Raw genomic sequence first — 24,037 nt, forward strand, 5'->3', positions numbered from 1 at the left:
TTGAAAGGAATTTATTTGGGAACTTACTTACATAGGAAAGTTGCCCGAACTCTAATTGCATTAGAAAACATTGAACACTATTGACGTTTATGTACACATTGTGTTTGTAATACTACAGTATATTGTATAGAATGTATACATTAGACATCCTGTAAATGTGTGTTCACAGCATAACAGTTAGTTTGGACCACAATATGGCTGTTAATGTAGTGTTTGGAGTACAGAGTTGTTGTATATGTACTGTAATATGTGCTGACCTTCGAGTATAGCATAATGTATGTGAATGTATAGTATAGTGTAATTACAGTGTAATGTAAAGCATCACTGTTTTGGAGGGTCTATAATATGAGTGTATAATACAGTATATGTTGTGTTATATTATATGTTGTGTTATATTATATGTTGTGTTATATTATATGTTGTTTTAGATTCGATAAGTTTGTCGAAAGTTTGCTAAAATATAATGCAATCATGTCTTCAATTGTCTATTATTTACATTAATTGATATACTGTTTGACACATTGATTGTCTTCAATGATGTCAATTACTGGACACTCAAACTATTAAATGCGTTGAAATTAGTGACCAATTCATTTGTGGCCAAATCGGTAATCGTTGCGATGGACATGAATGTGGACAACAACTCGATGGACGACCCGAACCACAACAATAACAACTCTCAAGATTTCGGTTTGTTTGCTATTGATTGACATTTACTGATCACTCATTGATTTATTTGAGATATCATTTGATTTGATTTTGCATTTGTTTTCATTTTTAAATGAGTTTTATTTTGTTTATCAATTCAATTGTTTATAATAACAGTTGACTTAACGATAGGTTCGGCCGAATTGGAGATTGATTTGTTGTCCCGTCGGGCCAGCAGTCAAAGCGATGACAACTCTATCTTTGCTCACTTGGATGCAAACGACACGCTATTCGGCGAACTCACTGATGATTGTGACGACAATTTGCCGTCACTTATGCCCGACTCGACGGTATCGCGACCTCTATCTCTTGAACCCATAGTCTCTATAAATCCAATTCGTTTGCCATTTGAATCCAGTCTTTTAAGCCAATCATCAAATGCTAACTTAAATAAGACTCAAATGCAATCACAGCAGTCATCATCGTCTGGTACCAAATTACCAGTTCCTCTGATGCCATCAAAACGAGGACCAGGAAGACCTCGAAAGGATGGAAAGGTACCGATTCAAAGGAAAAATTTGTTTCCTGGTCGGCCACGAAATAGAGGACGCAAAACATTAAATGTATTAAACATTGGCTCTAATCTATCCGGTGGTGATCTACAGTCACCAAAGTCATTGAATTCTTTTAATGTTTCACCCGCTTTGCCATCAAAAGCCATCTCTGGTAATAACGGTTGTCGAACACCAGACACGAGTAGAACTGAACTTTCAATACCGTCGAGTAATTCAAATCTTATGATCACTAATTCTGATGACTCTAATAATGAAACTGAACTTAAAATTAGTTCAAAAGTTTGTATATTTTGTAATTTATCGGAAAATTCTCTACACTTTTTGGGAGAACTGATTCGTTTTGATCCAACCCCTGGGTTTAACCCAATGAAACGTTCTGTACGACGAAGATCATCACCTGATTCTGATATAACTCCTGGAAGTTCGTCAACTGAAACATCAGATTTAGCTTCTCCTGTTAGAACAGGTATGTATTTATTATAATACCTGTAATAAGATTTAAATTAATTTATGATTTATTTTAAAAACAGGTAAAGAATTATCTCAAAAGTTTATTAGACGTGGAACTGAAATACAGAAAGTAATTCCGGGGCCTTTAGATGAAATGAAAACGATTGGTTTTAATGATAAATCAATAATAATGAGCTTATTTGAGCCATCGGGTCACTGTTGGGCACATCATTGTTGCGCTGTGTGGTCAAAGAACGTACAACCGGATGAAATGCTTAATGTGGACAAAGCCGTATGTGATGGCGCACAACAGCAATGTTTTGAGTGCAATAAATATGGCGCTACCATTGTCTGTGAGGCCAAACCATCCTGTAATCGGTTTTATCATTATGCCTGTGCTATTATCAGCGGTGCTTTTCAAGATATAAAATCACTGTCACTATTATGTGGAACACATTCATCACAAGCAGTGACTCTATTTAAAAGTGAAGCCTTATGTGTAAATTGTGAAAAACCGGGAGATATTCACGATCTCTTATTCTGTACGAGTTGTGGTTATCATTATCACGGACTTTGTTTGGATCCTCCAGTGAGCGCCACTCCAAATGTAAGAGCCGGCTGGCAATGTCCCGATTGCAAGATGTGTCAGACATGTCGTAAACCTGGAGATGAAAATAAAATGTTAGTTTGCGACTCATGTGATAAAAGTTATCACAGTTTTTGTTTGCGACCAATAATGGCAACCGTCCCAAAGCATGGCTGGAAATGTAAAGATTGTCGCGTTTGTGGTGATTGTGGAGCCAGAACCCCAGGTAATGGTCCCAGTTCTCGATGGCACATGAATTATTCGGTTTGCGATAGTTGTTATCAACAGCGAAACAAAGGTAGTTCGTGTCCTATCTGTGGTAAGGCCTACCGACAGGCCTGTCAAAGTGAAATGCTTCAATGCATTACGTGTCGCAAACTAATTCATCCGACGTGTGAACCAAAACTAAGTCAATGCAATGATGATCTCATTACAGAAATTGCTAATAATTATGTTTGCAAAGTATGTGAGAATTCTAGTGTTTCCGGTGTTGAGTCAAGAGATGACATCCAAAATGACGCCACAATTCCCGACAATATATTCAATGCAAGTCGAGAATCGTTTGGGTCATTCACTGAAGATTCAATGGGAAGTATTGACAACATAGATGTCCAACCATTGGGCAATACATTAGATAATACATCTGAAGTGAAACCGTTTGCAACACAATTTTCAACGACAAACATTACATTAGGTCGACCTTCCGTTCCATTTGGCGGTAAACTATCGGGTAAAAAGAGACTGAATTTTTCCGGAAAAAGAGGCGGAAAATTTCCCGGTAGAAAAAGAGCCAAAACAGTAGAATTTAGACGAAAAAGAGGTCCGAAAGCAAAGTTTAAGCCATTTGCTGGTCAGACTGGTTCTATAGTTTTAAATAATTCTGGAATCACTTTGACATCAATTGGAGCTCAAGAAGGAGAAGTCAGAGAAAAGATTAAAGACGATGATCCGGCCAATGAAAACAAAGTACTTCTTTGTTCAATCAATGATGACTTTGTATTATCACAAGACGTGTGTGCGATGTGTGGAAGTTTTGGTCAGTCAGAAGAAGGTCGTCTTATATCATGTTCTCAATGCGCACAATGTTATCATCCATTTTGTGTAAATATTAAAGTGACAAAAGTTGTGCTCAACAAAGGTTGGCGTTGTTTAGAGTGTACTGTTTGTGAAGGTTGTGGACAACCTCATGATGAGGCACGGCTTCTTCTGTGCGATGATTGTGACATTAGTTATCACACTTACTGTTTAGACCCTCCTTTAGATGATGTACCTCAGGGCACTTGGAAGTGTCGATGGTGTGTTATTTGTGTTAAATGCAAGTCAACCGATCCGGGATTCGGTTCTTTGTGGCAAAAAAATTATACTGAATGTGGTCCCTGTGCCAGTCAGGCTACTTGTCCCGGTTGTCAGACAGAATATGTTGAAAGTGATCTTATTATTCAATGCATTCAATGCAATCGGTTTGTTATTTTTAATAAAAGTATAAAATGTTAAAAATTGAAATTATTTTAATGATTATATAATTATATTAAAGTTGGCTCCACTCTAAATGTGATGGTATGACTACTGAAGATGATTGTGAAAGTGCCGCTGATTTTGGTTATCATTGTCTTCTTTGTCGACCTAAAGATGAATTAGCGCCTCATATACAAGGTTTGTGATAATTTGTTTGTACTATTGTTATGTATTATTATTTATTTATTTATTTAATGTTTTATACTATTTGACAAATAGCTCGAAAAGCTAAAGCTTTGGCCACTAAACACCAATTAATAGATTCAGTGAAACAAATTAATGAAGAAATACAAGAGTCGACTACAAAATGTTTTAACAGAAGAGATTCAGAAGATTCTATTCTAAGCAAAATATCTAACATTTCCAATGCTATGACACCACAAGTCACTCAAACCTCGACTTCAGTTTCAGGAACAACAACTATAACTTCTAATATCAAACCTGTTGTTCCAAAATTTCAATCAAATTATCATTTAGTCGATGGAGTTATGCTTTCCGATAGAGGTTTAAGTCAAATAAAAGCACTTCAAGTGGAACAACCAAAGAGGACAAGAATGAAGAGAGGAACCAAACAATTATTAAATCAATTGTCTTTAAATTCGAATAAATCTGAAGAAATGGAAACCGATATTCCTAAAGAAGATGACACGGTATCTCTAGATGATAAGGTAGCTGAAGATGGTGTTCCTGTTAAGTCTGATGAATTGGGAGAGAAAAAGAAACGTCAAAGAAGACTACATAAGTTAGGAATCGGAGGGTTTTCTGTAAAACAAAGAGGAAGAATGAGTAAAGATAATGAAGAACTCGTATCTAATCCTGATTTAGATGTCAATGGAAGTGATATAATAGGTAACAGTGAGTCACTTAATTTAGATAAACCGCGAAGAAGACGACGGATTAGTAAAAAGAAGAGTCAACTTCAGGATAGTTTTCCATCGTATATGCAAGAAGCATTCTTCGGCAAATTACTTCTTGAAAACACTCACTTAGATTCCAACCAATCAAATGCTTCTAAAGATTTAAATCTATTAAGTAATGATGAGGAAGATTTATCTAAGAATATAGAAAATGATAAACTGATAGTTTTGACGCCAACAGAAGCTGCAGCCGTTAGATCTCAAAAACCTAAAAAAGAAATTACTTCACGACTTTTGGATGAACGTTCTGTTAGTCCACTTGAAGATGATCTTCAAGACGGAGACGACTTTAATGATTTGTTACCACCACTTCCACCTGATGATGAACTTATGGATATTTTAATCAATGAAGACGGTTTAGATCGGACTGATGAGTCACTCGATAATTTAGATGTCAGTGCTAAGGATGAAGAGAACACAAAAGATGATACAATAGATCTGTTGAGTCCTAACTTTAATTTAGATGGAATTGTTGGCGCATCAAGTCTACCACAAATGGATAGTAAAGAGGTTGAAGATCTTTTCAAAGGTGTGTTGTCTCCACAAAATACAGATGACAGCAACGACTTTAATTCATTGTTGGAGTCGTCTAACTCTGCAATAATTGCTGACATAAAGCCATCGATTCCAATCCAAATTCCTCCTCCACCTCTTACATCACCGTTAGGTCCACCGCCAACACAAAATTTAATGCCTCCTTCTTCAGTACCATTGCCACAATTGATTCATTCAAAACAGACTCCTGATATGAATTCAGTTGGATTAATGGAAAATCCATACAATCCAATGCCATCACCATATTCGATGCAAATGAATGATCCGATATCTTCTCAATTTAGTCCACAAATTACTGAACCACAGAGTCCATGGCCTGCAGAAGCAGACGAGCAAATTACATCTCAGGGACAGAAAAATATGATTAAATGGGAAAGTGATGAAGCATTGGGACAAATGGCAACTATTTCACCCGTTCTCTATGCAAATCTAAATCATCCAAATCTTAAACAAGAGTTTCCCAATTGGAACGAAAGAATTAAACAAATATCTAAATTATGGCGACAATTGCCAACAGATCAAAGACAACCATTTCTACAGAAAGCCCGCGAAAATCGTGCGGCAAATAGAATACAAAAAGCACAGTCTGAACAACAAAAAGTGTCGATTAAAGAGATACGTCAACCCATTACAGTCAATACTCCCAATATTACCGGTGTTCGGGAAAATGAAAATGAAAGACAATGGAAAAGTTTACAAGCGTCCAGACAACAGGTCATACAAGAACAAAGACAAGCAATTTTTAAGAACCAACCGATATCGGGACAAATATCGCCCGGAGCTGATGTTAACCGAATCCCAATTCATAATATTCCACATTCGCCATCCAAATTGATGCCTGAATATGGAAGTGATATGGCGTCACCTATTCATCATATTCAGGATATGCCTATGCAGTCTCCTCGTCATTCACTTCAGAATCCATTTATGATAAATAGACCTCAAGTTCATTCACCTTCAGGTCCATCACCAATGAGTCCAGTCATTCAAGTTTCACGAGTCAGACCACCAATAGATCCAAACAAATTACCCGTTGGATCCAAGTCAATGCAATATGATCCTTATTCTCATCCGCCAAACACACCCCGACCTCAACCACAAATATCGGCTTTACAACCAATTGTAAGGCCGGGGACACCTCAACAACGGTCACCATTTTCTCCATCATCTCCCGGAGCTGCAGTGGCAAACACTTCAATGTCTCAGACACCATCAGTAGAAGGTCCTCAAACTTTTCAAACACCTCCTTCAACACCTAGGCCTCAAAGCACTGATCCGCACATACAAACACAAACACCATTACCTGTTAGTCCATATGGTCAGCCACAGCCACAGACACCAATTTCAAGTCCATTCTCTCCGACTCACAATAACATTATAAATCAAAGCCAACAACAATGTGTCGATTCTTTTAGTCAGCGAAATCAGCAATCGTTTACATCGGATTCAATGGAAAATATTCAAAATAATGAATGTCTTTATCAAAATGCTGGTCAAAGAGTTGGACAGCGAACATCTGATGCATTCAATCAAAACATATCGTCTCCTAATACTGATCCATATTCAAGACCTGTAGCGACTCCACAACCACCACAGTCACCTCAAAATGAACAAATTCAGAAAATGGGATCAACTAATCTTCAACAACAAGATATGTATGCCTGTCAACCTATGACCCCTAGACCACAACAATCTATTCAAAGATCGCCTTTTGGCTCTCAAGAAGATATTTATTTAAGACAAACCCCAAACTCAAGAGTGTCGCAATCATCTGATATATATTCTCAGCCACCCGGAACACCTCATCCTAATTTTCAACAAACACTTCAACAATCACCTCAACCACCTCATTCACCGTCAACATCACAACACGATCCGTATGCTTATCAGCCAAGTACTCCAAGACCTGTTGCTTCGCGACCTTCATTGCTAAATATAAGACAACCAACAATGATGAGACCTCCTGCACCTCCATCTCAGACTCTGGTTGATCCATATGCACGACAACCCGGAACACCAATGCCTTCTCCACTTCATGATCCATATGCCAAACCTCCAGGAACTCCAATGCCAATGAGTGAAAGAATACAAGAAGGAACTGAAACACAATTATCGCGACAACATTTGAGAGACCTTTTGCAGAAACAACAGGTTAGAAGACAACAGGGAGCAGAACTACCTCCACGACTTTGGCCACGTATGTTATATTGTTGTATTATTTATGATTTGTTTGAATAATGATTTGTTTTCAATAGCAAATAATCCAGTCAGGGCTCCTTCTAGTGATGGTATGTTTCGCCAACCTATACCTCCAGGAGTGATACCACGACCAAGAGTGCCAACAAGTTTTCAATCTGATCAAGTGTTTAGACATCCGGGTAATGCGGGTGATCCGCGTCTACTTTCAAATCGTTTACCCGATTCCCGAATGCAACGCATTTTAGTATCACAACCACAACAGTTTCCAATGAGATCTCAACAACAATGGACTCGAATGCCACTACAGGTTCATCCGAATTCAGGTTTACCGTCAAGTCAACCATTATCACAATCAGGTACAGAAGGTCATTATAATCCTGTATTAGCTCCCGGGGCTCGTATGCCTCCAGGAGTCCAACAAAATCCTAATATCATTTACGGATCAACTACAATGAGACCTTCTATGAGACCGCCAATGTATGTGCGGCAGACACAACCACTACAAATGAATGTGCAGAATAATGATGCGATTCAAAACCAAACACAGATACGCATTCAGAAGCCAGTTATGAATACAAACTTAGTTAATGCTCAACAAATAAGTGACGGCCAAACCAAAGTGCAATTACAACCAACTCTTCAACCAAATGCAAAACATCCGACAACCAGTGATATCGTACAACAACTTCAAGAACAACAAACCCCAGAATTGATTGAAGAAGAATGTCCTGTTGAAGATCTCGATGACGACGAACTTTTAGGTTTAGGAAATGATTTCAATATTCTTGAATACGCCGATCCAGAACTCGATAAAACATTAAGTGGAAAAACAGGTGGAAAAAGCAATATATTTGATGAACATTTGGATGAATTGGATGACAAAGAAGATGGTGACGACAAAAATAAGAATAAAAGTGGAAATGAAAAAAATGGGAAAAATATCGAATCACACAATACTGAGAAAAACACTAATAATAAGAAAAATGATAATAATATTAATAATAATAATACTAACACTACTACTAGTACTACTACTACTACTACTACTACCAATACTATTACTACAACAACAACTACTAATACTAATATTAATATCAATATTAATGAAAAAAAACCTTCTATTAGACAACAAAATAATCCATTGGTACAAAATGTACAACAAATGCAAACACCGAATAAACCTCCAGATTATCGACTTTCATATACTCATTCATCTCAATATCGACATCAACAGCAAGAAATTCCGCAACCGCCACCTCCTCCGCCATATTCACAAACATCACCACAAATGACTCATAATGTTAAGCCAGATAGCGCTCAATCAGGATGTGCTGATCCACATCTACAAGTCAAGCCTACATTACTTCAGGAGCAACCACTGCTACTCGAAGATTTAGTGGAACAGGAAAAAAGAGACCAAAGACAGGCTGTGCCAATACAGTCACGAACATATCCAACCGATAGTTTAATGCCTCAATCAGACTCTTTGTTAAGTGATGTCGAGTTTGAACGCCTTAAAGCAGATATTTTATCAGACGAACCGATTCAATCATTAAACATTGCTTCTGTACAGACAACACATCCTCACCAGCAAATGCAATCTTATTCTCAACAAATGGTCCCGAATGCGAATCAAGGACCTCACTGGCAGAATATTGCAAATACTGCTTATCAAACACAGACACGATTACCACAAATGGGTCCCAGAATGGGTCCACCGGTTCAAAGACATCAAATGTTTCAATCAGTTCAAATCAATCAAATGGGAATAACGAGTGTCAGAATAGCATCTCCACGACAACCAATACGACCAAATGTTCCGTTAATGCCGTCAATGTCACCCATAAGACAAATGGTGAGTCTTCCTCCACCACCTGTACCACCAGCAGAACCTATGAACGATATGGAGCGTCAGCAACAACTTCAATATGAGAGTTGGCTTATTCAACAAAATAATTTATTATCACAACAACAAAAATTTTATGAAACAGAAGTGGCAAAACTTAGAAAAACTAAGAAAATGATAACAACTAAACAAAGACAATGCAAAAAGAATGGAACCGATTTGAATGAAACGGATCAAAATGAATTGACTCGTATTACACAAGAAATTAGTTCCGTTCAAAAACAATTAGAACAGATTCGAAAATCATTAAGACATCACCAAATGTTAACCAATGATTTTAATCAAAAGAGATCTAAACAGTCAATGCCTGGTGTTTCACAAACATCTATATCTTTACCACAATCTCCTGGTAGCACTTCGATAACATCAATGCAGACATCACCCCGATCAGTTCATTCTCCACTAATGGCATTGGGATCATCAGGTCCTGGGACTCCTATAGCTTTGGCAGGTCCTGCAACTCCTCAATCACCAGCTATAATGAGTCCATCACCTATGGGAGGACCGTCACCTTCTCCTTTAATGCAGAACTCTCCGATTCCAAATTTACATTCACCGGCACCTATGCCACCATCACCTATGGTTCAGTCACCAATGACTCACCCACTAACAAATGATTCAAACATTAGGCCTCAAATGTCAGCTCAATCTGTACATATAGTAGATGATAATAACCCATTTAGTGATGTCTATCAACACAAAGAAAAGATGCAAATGTCATCTATTAGACCACTACAACAAACAACACCTGCAGGTTCTTATATGATGCCTGGTCCAGATGGTCCATCTATTAGGCAAATGACTTATCATAATGAAGATAATCCATATCACCATCCAATGCAACAACAAATAAGACCAGTGCAGACAATGGGTCAGCAAATACCTTCCCAACACCCAACTAGTCATTATCAACAGTCAAATGATATGCAAATGTTTCGATATCCACACCAACAACCCGTTTATCAACAAAGACCTTATAATGAACTTGTGGGCCAACCATATCCCGCACAATTGCCACCTAACTATCAGCATTCACAAATGTCCATAAGAAGACCACCGCCTCCACCATATCCAGGCTCTTTAGGACAGCCAACACCTCAACAACAACATCAACAACCGCAACAACATATGAGAATGTATGGTTCACCACAGGTAGCTACGACTTCTCCAATGCCACGACAACCTGTACATCAAATGCATGTTTATCACCACCAAATGTCATCTAATGAATTTGATCCAAATTCATATGTTGACACTATGTCTTTGAACACATTCCAAAGTAATTGTGATGATAATCAAATGGTTCAATCATCTGCCAGAACAATACCTGTATCGGCTTCATATCCAGTATCTGAAAATAATTTATCGACGCATATGTCAGCACCTGATATGTTATCTGTTAGTTCAGAAGATTTGTTAGTTTCTAATCCAAATGATATGATGTCAGACTTACAGCACTTTAAGTCACAAACGTCTGTTGATAGTGAAACCAATGATCAGAAGCCTTCAATTGTTGGCGAAGCAAAGACTTCCATTTCTTTTAATATTGATGAACAAGGATCCGGTCACGATAATGATGCTGTCAATGACTTACATAATGATAATGATAATAAAGATGTTGATGTACAGACACAAAACAATATTACAATAAACATAAAACAAGAGTTTATCGAACCGATAGATCAGATTTCTTCACAATCACAGTCATGTCAATTAAGTGAGCAAATTGTTGCCATTAAGGATGAACAGGTATTTGTTATTTATTAGTAAAAACTTTAAACAAAATGTTTCTTAAATATAATAAATTGATTTAATAGGTAAACAATACAATATCATTACCGTCTCCATTATCACCGTCAACGATGTCAACTCCGAAACCACAAACATCACAATCGATAGAATCAACAAATGTATCGGAAATCTATCAAACATCCGATGAAACTAAGTTTTTAGTGTCAGTTAATGACAATAATAATGACGATAAAGTAGTTGAAAACAATTGTATTAATACAGCAAATGAATTAAGCAATGAATCAAATGATTTAAATGACGAGTTGGCACATAATAATCAAAATGCTTTACTCAAACAACTCTTACAAAACTGTCCCTCAGCTGACTCACAAAATAAGACAATTGTTGAAACTATTGTAAAACAAAATGATCAACAAAATGATTTAAATAATAATATTGATTTAAATGAAGAATCCAATAATAATGAGCAAAATATAGTTGAAAATGAAATCGATTCAGTACTGCCTCTAATTGAGGCGAAAACAGAAGAAGATAAAGAAATGGTACCAATTGTTGAAAGTGAAATAACTAGTGAACCAATTGCAAGCACTTCACTTACTCAACCAATGACTCCAACGACTCCAACTACTCCGGGTGTTTCACCAGAGAAAAAGTTGTCTTATTTAGACATCCGTAGGGCTCAGTTGGAACGAGAACCTACGCCTCCACCCGAAGAACTAAAACCAAAGAGAAAACGAATGGTTAAAAGAAAAGAAGCTAAAAGTCCTGATGGAGTGTCCGATAGTGTCAAACCTCCCACTAAAAAGAGATCTCGAAAGGCTTCACAAACTCGAACTGATGAAGATAGTGAACTATTTTTGACAGCTTTGATGACACAACTAAGATCTTTACCACCACTCCAAGTGCTTGAACCTGTCTTGAAACCCAATTATAATGTTTTCTTACCATTTGATGCACCAGATTTCAATTCAAAAGAGTCAACACTTCGTGGAAGTTATGGCAATGCATTTCTTTCATCGACAATTGATTACTACTCAACCTATCCTTTTGGACCAAACAAAGCACCGCCTTTGACACCATCATTGCCACCGAGTGTTGTTAATAGTGCTCAAACCGTGTCGAGTAGTTTTATTAGTTGCAATAGTTCATCGATTGGAATGCCCTCAACAAGTCGTGGCTTTTATAACGAAGAATTTTCTAAATTCTCGACTCCATTACTTCATACATCGTCTTCAAATAAAAATGATATTGAATTTACCGGTTATTACCGCGACTGTGACAGTCCAGACACTATAGTTTCTTCATCTTCACCGGAAACTGTTATATATGACTGTCCTATTGATTCATTTAAAGCACTTAAATATATTAGTGTTGATGAAGACGATGATAGTGAATACAAAGATATTAATAATAACAGATCTTCGCCAGAAATTCCAATGTTATTATCGATACCAATCCGTCCGATTCCTATTAGACCACATATTTCAACAACACCTGAAAGACGAGAACCAGAGAATGACTTAGAGAGAGACAAAGAAAATGTTTTGGATACAAATACTTCACTTAAACTAAAAACTATTCCATCGATTCCACTCAAAGACACGGGCAATGTTGGAGTTACTCTTACATTATCTTCTGCTGATGATATTCGTGGTATATTGAGTGCATTAGCCAAATATCTGGACATTCCTGCGCCCAATACTTTTGAAATAGTCGAGCGATCGATAACACCTCCGAATCAGAAGTTAGGTCTTTATAATAAAGATAATATTGACTCAGAAAATGATAATTCAAATGTCGATTCGTTAGTAAACGGCGGCAAAACACAAGTCATGAAAAATTTCTGTAAATTCTGTGATATTGTTGTTTTAAATGCTGGCATTAAAAAGAGTTGTTCAGAATTACCACTCTTAGCACAGCAACAATTGGAAGGGGAGGAAGAAGTGATATTTTGTAGTATCAATTGTTGCACTAATTTCTTAAACAGACGTCCGCCAACTCTAGAAAAGGAGGCGACAGCTGTTGTGGTTCACCGACATTCCAATGATAAGAGTGTCACTGAAATTAAGACAGAAAAACCTCTAATTGTTAAGAACTCTATGGATTTCTTGCCACCAATGAGTCCAATGATGGAAGACGATGACATCAGTGATCACGAAATATTATCTTTAAATTTGTCGCCAAAACTACCGACTCTTTCGATTGAAGAACAATTAACAGCGCCGAACAGTTTGATGGAAGTGGAAATAGAGACAGAAAACCAAATGTCTCGTCCATTGACACCCAAAGAACCGATTGTTAAGCAATGGAAAGATTCGCGATATAAGTATTGGAATTTTCAGACGTTTGATAAAATGATTAAAACAGAGAACGAAGAAGTAGATGATGAAGAAGAAGAAGAAACGGAACTTCTTTTAGATAAAATGGAAATTTGTGTCAAACCTGATCCAAATGCAGTTGAGAGAAGAAAATGTATTTTATGTCATGAATTAGGAGATGGAGAAGCAGATGGACCATCACGTCTACTCAATATGGATGTCGACAAATGGGTTCACTTGAATTGTGCGCTTTGGTCTTCAGAGGTCTATGAGATGATGAGTGGAGGCCTTATGAATGTAGACCAGGCGTGTAAACGAGCGCTAAGTTTGCAGTGTATTAAATGCAAGAAAACGGGTGCTTCACTCAAATGTTATAAACCTCGTTGTGTTAACTCTTACCACTTTCCCTGTGCTCTCAGTGATCAGTGTATGTTCTTTAAAGATAAGACATTATTATGTTCACAACACTCACCAAAAATACCAAATCCTGAAGAGATGACAACATTTGTCGTTTATCGACGAGTTTATGTCAATCGAGACGAACAGAAACAGATCGCATCAATGATTCATATGGGAGACAATCATTTGCTTAGAATTGGAAATCTTATATTTGTAAACATCGGACAACTACTTCCACACCAATTGCATGCCTTTCATAATGCAAACTATATCTATCCCATCGGATATAAGATAATTAGATTTTATTGGAGTTTTAGGAGATTTGGTAAAAGATGTCAATATATTTGTTCGATCGGTGATGTGTCCAATAGACCTGAATTTGTAGTTGAAGTCAAAGAGGAAGGCTTTAAAAATGTTGTTTTCAGAGATACATCACCTAAAAATGTTTGGCTACCGATACTTGAATTAATTGTTAAAATGAGATTAGAGGCCAAATTAATTAAAGTATTTACTGAATATATTACCGGAGAAGACTTGTTTGGTCTATCAGAACCAGCAATTGTCAGAATATTAGAATCATTGCCCGGAATCGACACATTAAATGACTATAACTTTCGTTACGGTCGATCACCACTTCTAGAATTACCACTCGCTATAAACCCGACGGGTTGTGCACGAACTGAGCCAAAACTTCGGACTCACTTCAAGCGACCGCATAGATTGCATGTATCGACCACTGGATCTTCTCGTTCCTCAATACAGTCATCATTGAGTCGAATGGAAGAAAGTTCTCCATATGTCAAACAATTTGTGCACTCGAAGTCATCTCAATATCGGAAAATGAAGATGGAGTGGAGGAATAACGTCTATTTGGCCAGAAGTGGTATACAAGGACTCGGTCTTTACGCTGTCAGAGATATCGAAAAGCACACAATGGTTATCGAGTACATCGGTCTTCTCATACGTAATGAAATTGCTGAACGAAATGAACGTATATTTGAGGCACAGGTATTGATTTAACACAATAATTATCAACTGATATATTTGTCTTCAATAATTGTATTGTTTTTTACAGAATCGCGGAGTATATATGTTTCGTTTAGATGACAATCGTGTAATCGATGCCACTTTGTCTGGAGGTTTGGCCCGTTATGTAAATCACTCGTGTAATCCCAATTGTGTGGCCGAATCCGTGCAAATCGATAGAGAAAATAAAATATTAATTATTGCTAACCGAAAGATCCTAAGGGGTGAAGAGGTATTTATCATTATTATTGTTGTTATGTTTGCATTATTTTTATTAATATTTATTATATATTTTTAGTTAACATACGATTATAAGTTTGATGTTGAAGACGATCAACACAAGATCCCATGTCTTTGCGAAGCTCCTAATTGTCGCAAATGGATGAACTAATTGACACATTCAACTCATAACACATTAAATTAATTACTAAATTAAAATCATTGCTTTGGAAATCATTATCAACATATAGTATATAATTTACATATAATTATTATTAAATAATGTTTTTATTTTTTTTTGTTTTAAACAATAATTTTATTTTGCATTTTATTGTAATTAATAATTCAATTAATAATCAAAAGACAAATGATATTCATTGACCCGATTATTGTTTAAAAATATTTTGTACAGAATTTTAACAATTGATATCATGTATAGGGTTTGTGTGCAATAACAACAAAACCTGTAATTTATTATGCATTATATTATTAAAAAAAATTGTAATAAAATTATACAGGTATATATATATATATATATATATATATATATATATATATATATATATAAATATATATATAAATAATAATATTAATTTTGTATTTATTTCATATTTTATTAAAATTGAATTATTGACTCATTTATTCATTGATTTATTATATTAATAGATATTTTTTGATAAAAAACATATTTTAGTTGATTATAGAATCGATGGTTAATATGAATGTCAATTAAATTGAGTTCAGTATTCATGTTATATAATATATATTGTATAGTAATATATGGAAAATAGTTATTCAATATATGAATAGTCATATGATATATGAGTAATACTGTAATCAATATTATAACAAGTTTTTCCAATCAAATGTAATAATGATTGAAACGATTAAACAATTAATGTATTGTTGTGTTTGTTTGTATTAATATATTCAAAGTGTGCGCCAATCAGTCAATGATTGAATGAATCACTGAATGTATAGTTTGATAGTCTATGTTATAGACCTATACTGTACTACTGTATAGTCTATAGAGTCTATAGTACTGTATATATGATTGAATTGATGACATCCGCCGGTGAGTGCCTTCACTTGACTTCCGTTTGACTCATTTGATGCCATTTTGTTTGCTTTGTTTGACTACAAACAGCCAAAAGTCAATCGTTTTAATACCATTTAAGTCGTTATCAAGACATCACATTTGATCCAATAATGACCGGAACTCCAGTTAAACAAGAGGTAAGTGTTGTTTGAATTGAATGTCAATTATGTCTGTCTTTTTTGAAGACAATTTTGACCAAAAATGACAAAATGACGTCTTATTGTATAATTAAATATAAAGAGTGATCAAAACAATGGACACGAAGATAATGATAATCAATATGAAGAACAAAATGATGTCAATATGAATGACAATCAAAACAATATCGTTAAGAATGAGACAAATGATGAGACAAACGGCACAAATGATAACAAAAACGATGAAACAAAAAACAGTGACGAAGACAATGAAGAACCCGAACAGTTTAGGAAGTTATTCATCGGTGGTCTCGATTACAAAACAACTGAAGATACTCTTCGACAACATTTCGCTCAATGGGGAGAAATTGTAGACTGCGTTGTGATGAGAGATCCGACTACTAAAAGGTCGCGAGGATTTGGATTTATTACTTATAGTAAAGCATCGATGGTTGACTCAGCACAGGCTTCAAGACCTCACAAAGTCGACGGAAGGGAAGTGGAACCCAAGCGAGCCGTTCCCAGAGAGGTTGACTTCTTAATAATTCTTAATTTATAACAATTATAACGTTTTGTTTAATTAGGATTCAGGCAAACCTGAAGCTCAGGCGACTGTTAAGAAAGTGTTTTTAGGCGGTCTTAAAGAGGATATCGAAGAAAATGATTTAAAAGATTATTTTGTAGAGTTCGGTACAGTTGTTAACGTGAATATAGTGACCGAAAAGGACACCGGAAAGAAACGAGGCTTTGCTTTCGTTGAGTTCGATGATTACGATCCGGTCGACAAAATTGTCCGTAAGTGACATTTGATTGACATTTTAATAGCATTTGATTAATTGATTGCTTTTTATGATAGTTAAGAGACATCATGTTATTAAAGGCAAGAGAACCGAAGTGAAGAAAGCTCTCTCAAAGCAAGAGATGGACACAATGAAGAGGAAAACTGAACAAAGAGGAAGTAATCCAAGAGGTGGACAGGGAGGCAGAAATGCACCCGTTTGGGAATCAGGTCCCGGCAATTATGGAGGTGGATATGGCGGTGGTTATGGCGGTGGACAGGGAGGATGTATGTGATTGTTTAATACATCTTATTATTTTGAATTATTTATTAAATTATATTTTTATTAGACGGTGGATATGGTGGAGGATATGGACAAAATAATTATGGAAATCAAGGAGGCGGTTGGAATCAAGGAGGTGGTTATGGAATGAGTAAGTTTAAGCAATTAGTGTGGAATTAATTAAATATTATTTTAATTATTTATTAGGAGGAGGCGGCGGCGGCGGAGGTGGTGGTGGAGGAGGCTGGAGCAGTGATTACAGTTCAAATTATGGTAACAGTTATGGCGGCGGTCCCGTAAGAGGAGGCGGTAATTACTCGCAGAGAGGGAGTGGACCATATGGTGGTAAGTGTTATCTATTTGTTTTCATTTGTTAACTAACAGTACATTATGTTAAGATATTAATTAATAGTTAAGAAAGCATTAAATATTTAACTTTATTGGATATACAGGAGGTTATGGCAGTGGCAGCGGAGGCAACTATGGAGGTGGAGGAGGAGGTGGAAACTATGGCAGGAGATAAACAATAATATTAATTCTTGGGGTAGGATTCAGTTTATATCAACAGTTATTTACTTTCAGGAATGGGATTATTGTGTGAATTATGTGATTGTTGTATAAAACTAATTATATAACTTTAATTAGTTTATAAATTAACGTTTAATATCTTTTATTCGTCAAAATTTTAGGATTTGTGTCAGAAATAACAGGCAATGAGTGAGAAATAAGGCTAAAGAGAGACAAAAGCATTTAAATGAGAACTTCAGATAGAGATCAGACACTGAAGTGATAGTCATTTGTGAATTGAAGTCAACCTTATCGTGACAGTGAACAGACAGACAGTGACAATGATATGAAATGAAACTATCAATAGATTGAATCAATTGCTTAATTAATCTGACAGTAATTCCCAAGAATTGATTATATTGTCGACCAGTAATTCACCAAATTTTTCATCACTTAATCGTCTTTTATTATAATTAAGTTAAATACAAACAAGACATACCCCTTAAATAATTATCATTTGATTGCATTTAATCCCATTTAAATGATTATTAATTAATTGTAAACTATTTATCATTAATCTAAACATTAATATTGCACATCATCTTAAAACACATCTTTATATCTTAATATTATAATTATTTCTATTATTATTATACTTTATAAATACTGTATATGATATGATTATTAATATTATTATAAATTAGATGAAAAACAAATAATCATAACTAAAGCGTAAATTTACGTTAATTTTGATGCGAAAAATCATTTGTATAATCGACGTCTTCTGTAAACATAAACAATTATTTAGATGTTTGAGTCTTAACTAAAAAATTTATTTACAATTTGATGTATTTTTTTTAAACAACAACAATCATTAGTTTATATTTTAAATGATTATGAAATATTGTAGACATAGTCTATAGGAATAAATATTAAAAATTACATTAAATTATTTAATAAGTTTTATTCTTTTGGATTTTTACAAGATTTACAATTATAGTTGAATATAAAGCTTATTATTGAACCAACAGGTGAGGGCTGATAGCTATTTGAGTGATCGCTCAATATATTTATATTTTTCTATAATATATTTATTTGGCTTAAAAATATTTTTTAATTAAATTATTTAATTGATTGCATGAATTCACAATTTTAGCATGATATATATTTATAATTTTATTTTATTTCTTTTATTTTATTTTAGGCAATCATTGGTATATTTGATAAATTTATCGGATAATCTGTAAGCAAATTCAATGAAATTTCAAATTCATTTAAATTTACGATAAAATAATAAGCTTTGTATTACAGACAACAATCGCTTATCGCTATACTGGCTGTTGGTTTTTGCAAATGACAGGTAATTTTACGGTAAAAATATCGGTTTATTTTATTTTCAGTCAAATGATATCTTATGGTATATTTACTATGGCATCAAATTAGTAATTTTCAATCAAATATACTAAATAGTTAAACTATTAAGCGATTATGAAATTTAGTATCGTTATCGATGTCCATTATAAATGAAATCTTCAAATATTAGTCAAACCTTTATGATAGGTAAGTCATAAGCAACACATTTGAATAATAATTTTAGCATAAATGTTACAACTAATCATTTATTAAAACTCGATTTGACATAATTTAATAAATCAATAAAATAATTAATTTAGAAATGTCTTAATTTATATAAAATTAAAGATACAAAATAATGTCAACAATAGTGACATAAAATCAATGCGTTTATCCAAACATGCCTTCATTAGAACGGATGTCATCGATCTTCAGAATCATTTTAACTAATTGTGTCGCGAGACTGATCTGCTGTTTCTTACTGTTGAGTGTTTCGATGACATGTTGTGTCTTCATATCTATAAACAAGTTATACAAATATTAGTATTAAATTGATTGATAGTAATTATTCTCAATACCATTGGTTCCTTTATTAAGACAATCAATACCAAGCCATGGATTCTTTTCTTTAATTTGTCGCGACTTTATTTCGGAAAGCGTTTCAATGGATGGGAGGCCACTGTTTTCAGCCAAAGCCATTGGTATAGAGTCGAGTGCGTCAGCAAATGCTCTGAAGGCGTACTGTTCTAGTGATGAAATCTTGTCTGCTTCTTGAGCCACAACAAGAGAACAGGCTATCTCTGCAGCGCCGCCGCCATAAACAACTCTGTTATCTCTAACAAGATTTCTGACGACACAGAGAGCGTCGTGAAGACTGCGTTTTGCCTCTTCGACAATCATTTTATTGCCGCCGCGAATAAATACAGTAACTGCTCGGGTATTCTTACACTCCTCTATGACAAGCATTTTATCTTTTGTCGTACCAAATGTCAGTTCCCGTACAATACCAGCTTTTCCTAACTTTTCAGTTGTAATCTCTTCAAATCGGGGAACAATACGACCACCGGTTGCGATGGCAATCAGTTCTATCTCAGGACCGCCGACCCAACGAACTGCTGGCAAATCTTTCTGCAGAAGTAAATGGTTAGCCTCGTCATCAAAACCCCACTGACATATGACAAGTGAAGCTCCGGTTTCTTTAACTTTATCAACCATTTGTTCAAACTTTTGCTGTTCATATTTTCTCAAATTTCTATAGTCTTCAACTGACTGAACGTCTAACTTATGTTTGGTCTTAGGTTTTGGTGGTTCAAAAGGACACGTAAGGATTGCCAACTTTACATCTTTAAGTTGTTTAGGCATTTGCGGATGACTGAAATCTTTATCCACAATAACTCCTTTAACAAGAAGCGAGTCCTCAAGTCTTCCGCCAGCTTTTCCTTCGACTTTAATTAGCTCAAAGCAGACATCTTTTCGATCTAAATCTGCCACAGAAATCACAGCATTGACAGCTATTTCGGCAAATTGTCTCAAACATCGGTTCACTATTTTCGAGTTAAGTGTTGTCATTGCTGTCTGTATTAAAGGTTCCAAATTATTTTTATCGAAAGGAAATCCATCACTAATGCTATCCAAATGGTTTATGGCGTGTCGGGCGGCCATCTCAAAGCCATCAGCAATACGAATGGGATGTATACCTCTGTCTAGAAGTAACTCTGCCTGTTCTAGGAGAGCACCGGCGAGTACTGGCAAATAAATTGACAATTAATTAGCGGTAATTACTTAATAAATAATCTGTAAGTCCTTCATCAGTGAATAGAGCCATTAAACGACTTATACGACGGTTCGAAGGCTTATCATTACTATAGCGTGTCGTCTGATCAGCAAAAATGACAAAAAACTACTCTTTGCTGAAATTCGTCACGCATTACACCATTTGTTAACAATCATCAAAATACATACCAACGACACCAGTAGTTCCATCACCGATCTCGTCATCCTGTGATTGAGACAATTGAACCATCAATTTAGCGATTTGGTGCTCAACATCCATCATCTTAAGTATAGTTGCGCCATCATTAGTGACTGTAACATCACCATCAGGTGATACCATCATTTTGTCCAAACCTTTTGGTCCCAACGAACTACTCAATGTGTTGGCCACTGAACGGGCGGCCATTATATGTGACTAACAATTCAAACAAAGTAATCAAATTTATATCAAATAATTGAAATCAAGAAATTATATACTTTGATGGCTTCACTGCCGACAAGACGTCTTTGTTTGTCCTGATCTTTCAATATAAAGAAAGGACGACCAAACTCGTCAAAGGCCAGAGTGCCGACCGAAGACATTGTCGACAACAAACCAAATGGTAATATCAATCAAAACTACAATTCAATCAAAACTACAATTCAAAGCACATGTGCTGTCAGTGCAGTCAATGCTAACAATGCTTTATATCTTAATATTATTACAGTATATAACTCTATACTATAGAGTCTATAGTATATAACACTATACTGTATAACAATATAAGCACTACTTTTATATGCCTTTTAAGGACTCAACTATAGGTTATATACTCTGACACTCCTCAGTAATGTTTTAACATTTAATCGTTATTTCAATACTTTTTATCAATTTGTTAGCTATTAGTGTGACTACATTTAAAAGTACCAAAAAGACTAAACACAATAAATTATGTCAATTATTATTATTAATATTAATAATTAAAAATAATAATTAAAAATTTATTTATATATAGTTTTATTAATTATATTAATTATTAAAATTAATGAATTGTAATAAAAACAATATAATTAATAAAATAAAATAATAATATTTGATAATTTAGTAAAATTGTTGAAATGTATAATATTTGACGTTTAGTATTGACAGTATTGGCGCTAATATTGTTGTGTTTTTATTAAAGTAAAACTTGAATACAATATTGAAATGTTTGAAGCATTGAAAGCAATGAGTCTATAGTTTAATGTTATTATTATAATAGACTGTATTAGCGGTTAAGTTCGCCATTGCTTTCATTGAACGTCCAAACAGTCTAACAATCAATCAATTGATTAACTCTTGATTTTATATTAAATCATATTATATATCATTAATTGGTAAACAATTTATTAATATTATTGATTAATAGTATCAATGCATTGATTGTCATTAACTAACATTTTTATCAATAGATTTTCAAATACATGTTTAGTCTGACAATTGATTTAACCAAAACTTGCATTTCTTTATATTTAATAAATAGTGGTTTTTAATTGTTTTAATTTATTTGATTTTATAGTTTTAATTAAAGCAAATCATGGGAAAGACAAATAGTAACGAAGAGACCGGTCCGGAACCGATGGAAGAGGAGGAGGAAGAGTATGTGGTCGAGAAAATACTTGACAAAAGGACACGAGGAGGAAGAGTAGAGTATTACTTGAAATGGAAGGGATATTCTGAAGAAGATAACACATGGGAACCGGTAGAGAATCTGGACTGTCCGGACCTAATCGCTGAATATGAAGAACAAAGAAAGAAAAAGAAAGCCGAAAATAAAGCTAAAGAAGATCAGAAGAGTACTACCAGTAATAAGGATCCAAAAAGCGTTAAAAAACCCGTCACTGAAAGCGAAAGGAAAAAGAAGAAATCTGAAGACGAATCCAAACCCAGAGGTTTCGATCGCGGATTGGATCCCGAAAAGATTATTGGAGCCACTGATGCCTCGGGAGAACTCATGTTTTTGATTAAGTGGTTTGTGTTTAATTACATTTAAATTTTAGCAATTGTTTAGTAATTTTTTATTAATTATAGGAAAGATTCGGAAGAAGCGGACTTAGTTCCGGCAAAACTCGCAAATGTAATAAATTTTTTACTTTAAATTAACTTTTTATTTCTTATTAAAACTAATGTCTTGATTAACAGGTGAAGTGTCCTCAAGTTGTGATAAAGTTTTATGAGGAAAGACTTACGTGGCATTCAAGTGGTAACGAGGAGGACAAAGATAAGGCCGATTAAGTGCACCGTTTGTTTGATGTCTTATTTTACTTTCATTTATTTTGACCATTTTTTTTATTCATGCCATTAAATAAATATTTCTTTATGAATCCAAATATTTAGACAAAAATATTTCATTGTTTATCCAATTATATTATTTTGACATTTATTAAATAAAGTGGATTTTTTAAGAGTAAAAATATTTATAAATAATTATTGCTTTAAATATGTTACTAAATTAAAAGTGCATTTTTTGATAACTATATTTTAGATCAAGTCAGTAATACATAATAAGCAATTTGTAGTTTCATTCAATATGTATACAAATTTCTAGTATAAAACAACAAATTTAATTTATTAATATATTACAAATTTACAAATATATACATAACGTTAGATAAATATTTTAAATTGCAATTTCTGCAAATTTTGTATTTGTGACAAAATATTAATTTTAAATGTTTTTACGATAAAATCTCAATTTGAATTATTAGTTGACGTAAAGCAGTCTAAATATGTAAAAATATTTTGTAATTCTATTATAAAATATATAGAGTAGAATAATATCTAGTAATAAACTAGAATAAATAAATGCACCCCCCCCCCCCCCCCCAATACAATACTATTTTTTATCAATTTCAATAGATATGAATAAATATTTGATTTTTTGTCTATCGATAAAAACGTGATTGTTTCCTATACAACCGATATTTAAAGCTATTATATAACTCATATTAATATTTTAGTATACAATTGATATTTGGGATAAAAAAATTAATATAAAAATTTAGATTATCATAATTTGATAA

At 34.4% G+C, this 24,037-nt stretch overlaps 4 protein-coding genes across 4 annotated transcripts; 3 read left to right on the forward strand and 1 right to left on the reverse strand.

Moving 5' to 3' along the window:
• Positions 1 to 301: 301 nt before the first annotated feature.
• Positions 302 to 15,337, forward strand: LOC128959913 (histone-lysine N-methyltransferase 2C-like). Its single transcript, XM_054305948.1, has 9 exons — positions 302 to 690; positions 826 to 1,689; positions 1,754 to 3,719; positions 3,794 to 3,912; positions 3,994 to 7,443; positions 7,502 to 11,100; positions 11,169 to 14,828; positions 14,896 to 15,078; positions 15,145 to 15,337. Exons 1-9 carry the CDS (start codon positions 621 to 623, stop codon positions 15,235 to 15,237), a joined length of 14,004 nt encoding a protein of 4,667 aa, XP_054161923.1. The 5' UTR covers positions 302 to 620; the 3' UTR covers positions 15,238 to 15,337.
• Positions 15,338 to 16,020: 683 nt separating this feature from the next.
• On the forward strand, positions 16,021 to 18,519 carry LOC128959915 (heterogeneous nuclear ribonucleoprotein A1, A2/B1 homolog). Its single transcript, XM_054305951.1, has 9 exons — positions 16,021 to 16,140; positions 16,213 to 16,301; positions 16,405 to 16,830; positions 16,886 to 17,096; positions 17,158 to 17,367; positions 17,430 to 17,513; positions 17,570 to 17,707; positions 17,815 to 17,906; positions 18,052 to 18,519. Exons 2-8 carry the CDS (start codon positions 16,275 to 16,277, stop codon positions 17,883 to 17,885), a joined length of 1,167 nt encoding a protein of 388 aa, XP_054161926.1. The 5' UTR covers positions 16,021 to 16,140; positions 16,213 to 16,274; the 3' UTR covers positions 17,886 to 17,906; positions 18,052 to 18,519.
• Positions 18,520 to 19,497: 978 nt separating this feature from the next.
• LOC128959914 (T-complex protein 1 subunit epsilon-like) lies at positions 19,498 to 21,758 on the reverse strand. Its single transcript, XM_054305950.1, has 4 exons — positions 21,473 to 21,758; positions 21,185 to 21,410; positions 19,801 to 20,967; positions 19,498 to 19,740 (listed from the first exon to the last, which is right to left on the reverse strand). The coding sequence occupies exons 1-4, from the start codon at positions 21,575 to 21,577 to the stop codon at positions 19,613 to 19,615; spliced, it is 1,626 nt and encodes a 541-aa protein (XP_054161925.1). The 5' UTR covers positions 21,578 to 21,758; the 3' UTR covers positions 19,498 to 19,612.
• A 440-nt stretch (positions 21,759 to 22,198) lies between these two features.
• LOC128959916 (chromobox protein homolog 1-like) lies at positions 22,199 to 23,348 on the forward strand. The gene is made up of 4 exons (XM_054305952.1): positions 22,199 to 22,351; positions 22,534 to 22,985; positions 23,046 to 23,091; positions 23,157 to 23,348. Exons 2-4 carry the CDS (start codon positions 22,552 to 22,554, stop codon positions 23,247 to 23,249), a joined length of 573 nt encoding a protein of 190 aa, XP_054161927.1. The 5' UTR covers positions 22,199 to 22,351; positions 22,534 to 22,551; the 3' UTR covers positions 23,250 to 23,348.
• The last annotated feature ends 689 nt before the right edge of the window (positions 23,349 to 24,037 follow it).

Source organism: Oppia nitens, unplaced genomic scaffold (genome assembly GCF_028296485.1).
Source record: "Oppia nitens isolate AA-2021 unplaced genomic scaffold, nextdenovo-longstitch-racon4-pilon3 scaffold4_pilon_pilon_pilon, whole genome shotgun sequence".
Classification (NCBI taxonomy): domain Eukaryota; kingdom Metazoa; phylum Arthropoda; class Arachnida; order Sarcoptiformes; family Oppiidae; genus Oppia; species Oppia nitens.